General features: G+C 37.8%; 1 protein-coding gene across 3 annotated transcripts in view; it reads left to right on the forward strand.

The window, feature by feature from the left end:
• The window catches only part of LOC138708733 (putative ammonium transporter 1), a 123,477-nt gene extending 118,331 nt beyond the window's left edge, over positions 1 to 5,146 (forward strand). For all 3 annotated transcript variants that reach the window (XM_069838860.1, XM_069838861.1, XM_069838862.1), the window contains exons 10-11: positions 1,242 to 1,385; positions 4,621 to 5,146. In XM_069838860.1, coding sequence (XP_069694961.1) covers positions 1,242 to 1,385; positions 4,621 to 4,721 — 245 coding nt within the window. In that variant the 3' untranslated portion in view covers positions 4,722 to 5,146. The remainder of the gene's footprint in view (positions 1 to 1,241; positions 1,386 to 4,620) is intronic.
• Positions 5,147 to 6,000: the final 854 nt, after the last annotated feature.

The raw sequence follows: 6,000 nt of genomic DNA on the forward strand, positions 1-6,000 counted from the left end.
ATTGTGTGACCTATAGGCTATACAACGATTAGTGGCCAGGATAGCATTCGAGAATTCGATGCTAACAGGTGGATCATCCTACCTCAACCATAACAGAGCCAGGTCCCTTCCCCAGACGAATGCCTGATAAACCCCAGGGGCAATTATAGATAGTGGAAATGATAGATAAATATACAGTATATTCAGTATATTCAGTGTTGTACAGTCAGAGCACACAACATAGTGCAATTGACAAAGTCAATAATAAAAGGTAAACAACGAAACAATAAAATTAATTCAAAAACTCTCAACAATGTTGACATTAAAAAACTCATTAATTTCATAAAATGGCTTGTTGATCAACCAACCAGAGACAAGTCTGTTAAAAGACTTCCTTTCCAGATTAAAAAGATATCTCGGAAATTTATTTGATATTTTTAAAGATATAATAAAAATAATTATTCACTGTTTTGGTTAGCCTACACTTAGGTATGTCAAAAAGGTCACGGTTTCTGGTGTTATATATATAAACATCATTCCTATGTGTCAACATATGTGTATTTTCTTTGACGAAATTTAGGGCTTGATAAATACACAGTGATGTTACAGTCATAATTTTTTCATTTACAAATAATGGTCTGCAGTGTGCCTTCATTGATGAATTAGTTATAATTCTAATAGCTTTTTTGTAACATCAGTACCTTATTAGTATGAGAACTATTACCACATAAAAGAAACATAGACAACTCTAATGTAATTCTTCGGAACATACATTTTCAAATTTCGCAGAAAAAATATTACTCTTGACAATTTTTTACAAACAGAATCAATGTGGTCTGCCCAAGTAAGTGTGCTGTCCACAGTAATACCAAGAAGTTCAAAGTTATTATTTTCCATGACTGTATTACTAAACAACAAAGATGCAGTTTTACTTTCATTTAAAAGAAATTTATTAGAACTAAACCATTTCTTGGCTTTATAAAAACGGAATTACTAAGAGTTTTCAATTCATTAATATCACTATGACTTGTCAAGAAAGTGGCGTCATCAGTGAATACCACAGAATAAGCAGAGACATTGCACATCAAATCATTAACCATTATTAAAAATAAGATAGGACCCAACACTGATCCTTGAGGCACACCATGTTTTACATTCATGAGCTTAGAATAGGAGGGGAAGGTGAAAATTATTGGTGGGATGAAAGATGAAAATGGGAGTTTTCCGAGAAAAATATGTAATTGTAAGTTTGTATGACCCAGGTCTGGATATTGCCATGCATAACGAACCAGGCTATCATCCGATGGGCTGGAAGACGTATCCGGCGCTGGGCTCGCGGAAGAGTTCCGTAAATATATCCGTGCTGCCAACGCTGGACTCTTCTCTGACAACGAAGAAACATCGAAGTGAGTTTTTTTTTTTTTTTGAGACAATATGTTTATGTGACCAAGTATCTAACATGTGCTGCATTTGATCACTATATAAAAATATATATTTTGTTTAGTGTTTTTCTTAATGACACCTCTAACTACAGCACCAGCTATAAGAAATAATACAAGGGCTGGATAAAAAGTAATGGCAACACTGCTATCACGTGACAATGGTGCGTTCGAAAGCTGTCAGCTGTGTGGACATGAACAAGGACTGCAAATCAAGATTTCAGGTATAACTCCCTGTAAAGTTGATTTGAATAATTTCGAGGGAAAAATTGTTCCGGAGCCGGGTATCGAACCCGGGACCTTTGGTTTAACGTACCAACGCTCTACCACTGAGTAGCTCAGTGGTAGAGCGTTGGTATGTTAAACCAAAGGTCCCGGATTCGATACCCGGCTCCGGAACAATTTTTCCCTCGAAATTATGAACAAGGACTGTTAGATGATTCAGTGCAGCCAGCGGCGTCAGTACTCTGTCAATCTACTGCAGTGTGTAGAACTTTGACTTTCATAGGGATAGTGCGAGTGCCCTAAAACCACGTTTACAAAACTAGAGCAACGTTCCTGGATCAAAATTGAAGTGACGCGAGGTCGTAGTGCACAAGAATGTTTTCAGGGACTGCGTGAAGCACCACCACCTTCGTCCAGCCCTCAGGAGAAAACGACGACACTTGGTGGTACAGAACCCCATCATTCTTCATGATAATGCAAGGAGTCACACAGCTGCTGCTGACAAGGACCTCTTGCGCCGCTGACAATGGGAGATTCTGGAACATCCAACGTAGTCATCCGATATGAATCCATGAGATTACTGTCTCTTCGCCAAATTGAAAGAACCACTGTGAGGGACCCGGTACAATACCAGACATGAACTTATCCGTGCTATAGGGCGGTCAATACGGAACATCAATAAAGATGGACGCGCTGATGGTGTACGACGCCTTCCAAACATTTGGCAAAAGGTAATATATAAGGGGGGCGACTATTTTGAAGGTACGTAAATGTTCTACCATGTCAATAAAGCCATGTAAGAATTATCGAACTGTTGCCATTACTTTTTATCCAACCTTTTGTATTTATTAGTGACATTCATTCCTAGTGTTCTGCCCCAGGGCAGGTCTTTCACTGCAAACGCAGCATTCTCCAATCTTCCAATCAGAGGAAGAACAATTGTTTGCAAACATCTCTATTCTGATTAGTGCAGCAGTGACCAAAGCGTGTATCGTGATTACATCGTGTAATCACAGACATTCAAACGGGTACGAGGAGTTTCCTGTACATTGCTGTGTGTTTCATTCACGTACTGAAGGCAAGCAGTGGCGGTATCATGTCACTCTACAAACTCTGTCTCTACAAGCAGTAAGAGGTGGTTTCGTAAAGAATGAGAAGGAAATTTTTTTTGTTATTCTGTCGGACTAAATGTAATATGTTTAATTTGCTCAACGGTTCAATTAGCAGTATATAGAAACATTAATTGCCACGCTGAAAAATATACTATTATTATTATTATTATTATTATTATTATTATTAATATTACTATTACTGACCACTAAGTATGTGTTTCTATAGGCCTAATTCTTCTGTACGTGCATGAATATTGATATTTTTAGATCTTCTCCCTAGAAGGACAAAATTATTAGGTTTTATCTCAATTTTAATCTTCTTAATCTATAGATGAGAGCAACTATTTATTAGTTATTCATTTAATAATAATATTGTAGAAAACTGATTCAATATTATGTGCCAACGAACTGTTAAACACCAGGAATTGACATGTCTTAAATCATAGCCAGGAAAAGAAAGATGAGATAAGTAAATGTAAGGAAGTCAGCTACCTAATGGGGTTTGAAATATCTTGTGCTCTAAAATCTTTTAATAGAACAGAATTTCTCAAATGAGTAATGATTAAAATAGCTTAAATAACTTGTCCATAAGAAGTTTTCAATTCAGAAAAAGTACGAATTTATCGACCAAGTATCGAGAGAAAAATTGAGAAAATTCGTGATTATATTCAAGAGGAAGGTTAAAAAAAGGAAGCAAGAAAAACCGTATATTATTCACTGGCTCTTGATGACAGCAGTGACATTACTGATATAGGAAAGCTTGAGATTTTTATCCGCTGGATTGATCAAGATGGTAGTACAGGAACCACCACTGGTTGTAGTTTTCCTCCGTCTCCTTACTTCATAGGCTGTCTGTCGCATGTAATCACTGCAGCTCGAGTTTTGGTCATGACTGGATTAGTGTAATACGTTACTAGCATGGATAAATATATAACAGGATGCGAAACTTACTGAGTTTCCCGTAACACATGCTAGAGGCGCTAATGTAGAAATTGATCTTTCTGCCACCTGTTGGGAGTAGGCGAACTTATGACATCTAGCAGCGCACCAAGTAGCGAAAATAAAAACTAATTACTCCATGCATTTAACAGCGCACCTGGTGACGAAAATGTGTGCAGAAAGTATTCCCTCCCACCCTCATCGATATTCAAAACTAACCCAATTTAAAATAAAACATTCACATTTTTATTCTCACAGCAGCTTCTACTGAAAATTCTTACCGGAAGCAACAGGAAGATAAAAGAGACGATCTATTTTACACTACCCAATTAAAATATAACCAGACAGAGACAAAAAAATAGAGTAAAAGGTTAAATAATTGGGATTGTATTCTTTGGGTATTTATTGTACAGCGCAATGGAAAAGTCTGCAAGAACTACTTAGATAGTTCAATTTATTATATTACTATTACTTTACAATACATTCAACAACACTATTTTTACAACGTCCATAAACATCACTGTTTAACATACACTGCTTATACACACACGTATCACTTTATGTTCACTTATTAGCAAGTTTCTGTCTGCCATCTTGTCTCCTCGAGCAATATCTCGAACGGATAAATAGAGAACTCTGGGTAATGTACCCAACACTTAGTTCTAACGTTCAGCACCTACGACGTTGGGCGCTGATCTTATTTGAGCCCCCTGCCGCCAGATGATGCTGACCGCAGTTTCGCATCCCATTATATATTTATCCATGTTACTAGTCAGCGATGTATGCAATGGAGAGTGAAAGGAACTGGCCACCCTGCCTCATTACTTCCTGGATTAGTTGCCTCATGATGCCTTTTTGGTATTACTTGTGGGGTTTAAACCTGTCTTCGGACTGTTCACTAAACAATGTACCCTTCATGTTCACAGAAAGCAACGCCTACAACCTGAGGACATCCGACTTCACAAATCCAGCCTTTGTGGACACGGAGAACGGTGGAAATTCTGTGGAAGATTCGAGTAAAATGTAGTCAATCTGAATACCGTTGGACTTTCAGTTTTCTTGGGAAATTTTGACATTCACCGCGTCGAATCTCACTGCGGGCAACAAACTGCGACAAGTTGACGTATGTTTCTCCGTTCAACATAGCGGTCGAGATGAGCCAGTGGGAAAGGATGTCGTGTTCAGATTCTGCGAAAGATCTTAGAAAGCACTCACAGCTACAATTCCTATCGTGATCTTTAAAAGATATGTATAAACTTAAAGGTGAAAGCTCAGTGTGCAACCAGAATGGATTATTCCTACGTAAGAGAAGATTCTGAACTCAGGAAACTCAACTTTACAACTTGAAATGTCGAGGCATAGTGCAATACAGCGACGAAAAAAGTGACATGAAATATTGTGATACTGGAGAACATTCTGCCGGTGAAGAAAGTTTTATAGATAGTCCACGCTTTAAAAAAAAAGATATTTTAAAGTGACTGTGTAACGGCGATAATACCATTTCTGTAATTTAAAATACAGAGTGAGACAAAAGTAAAGCAACATATCGATTTACGGTGAAGTGTACCTAATTGAGTACGATCGTATTTTGCTCTAACATAAGTTGTTTATATCTTAGATGGCGTGCTCAAATTGTTTGTCTTCAACTTATGAATCATTCTCAACTCTGTAGCTGTGTGCGTCTTGCGAAGTGTTTCTTATCTCAAACGCATTCCTTTTTTAAATTCATAACTACAGTAGCGTGCAAATTAACCCGAACAACGTAATTACTTATACAAAAACACTCAAACGGGATAAAAAAAAAGGATCTAAGACATACCTCAGTAATCTATGTGGCCTCCCTTGTTCCTAATAACAGCTCTGAGACGATTTGGCATGGATTTCACTAATTTTCCACAAATATTCTTCATTTCTTTATCGCGAAACCATACACCAATGAGGGCAGAAATCATCTTCTCCTTTGTAGAACAATCCATTTTTTGCATTCTTCTTTTGCAAATTGACCACAAGTTCTCAATGGGGTTGATATTGGGTGAGTTGCCTGGCCAGGGGAGTACCTGAATATTCTTCTTGTTGAAGAAATCTGTAGTTTTTCGAGACGTATGGCATGGTGCCAGGTCTTGTTGGAACACACCTCTGCCATCCGGAAATGATTTTTGCAGCTGGGGTACGATTCTGGTTTCCAATAAGTGAATATATTTGTCAGAATTCATCATTCCCTTGATAGGTATTAATGCTCCAGGCCCTTCATGTGTAAAACAACCCCAAAACATTACTTTAAGGGGGTATTTGGGTGCTTGTTGGAG

Source organism: Periplaneta americana, chromosome 11, assembly GCF_040183065.1.
Source record: "Periplaneta americana isolate PAMFEO1 chromosome 11, P.americana_PAMFEO1_priV1, whole genome shotgun sequence".
Classification (NCBI taxonomy): Eukaryota; Metazoa; Arthropoda; class Insecta; order Blattodea; family Blattidae; genus Periplaneta; species Periplaneta americana.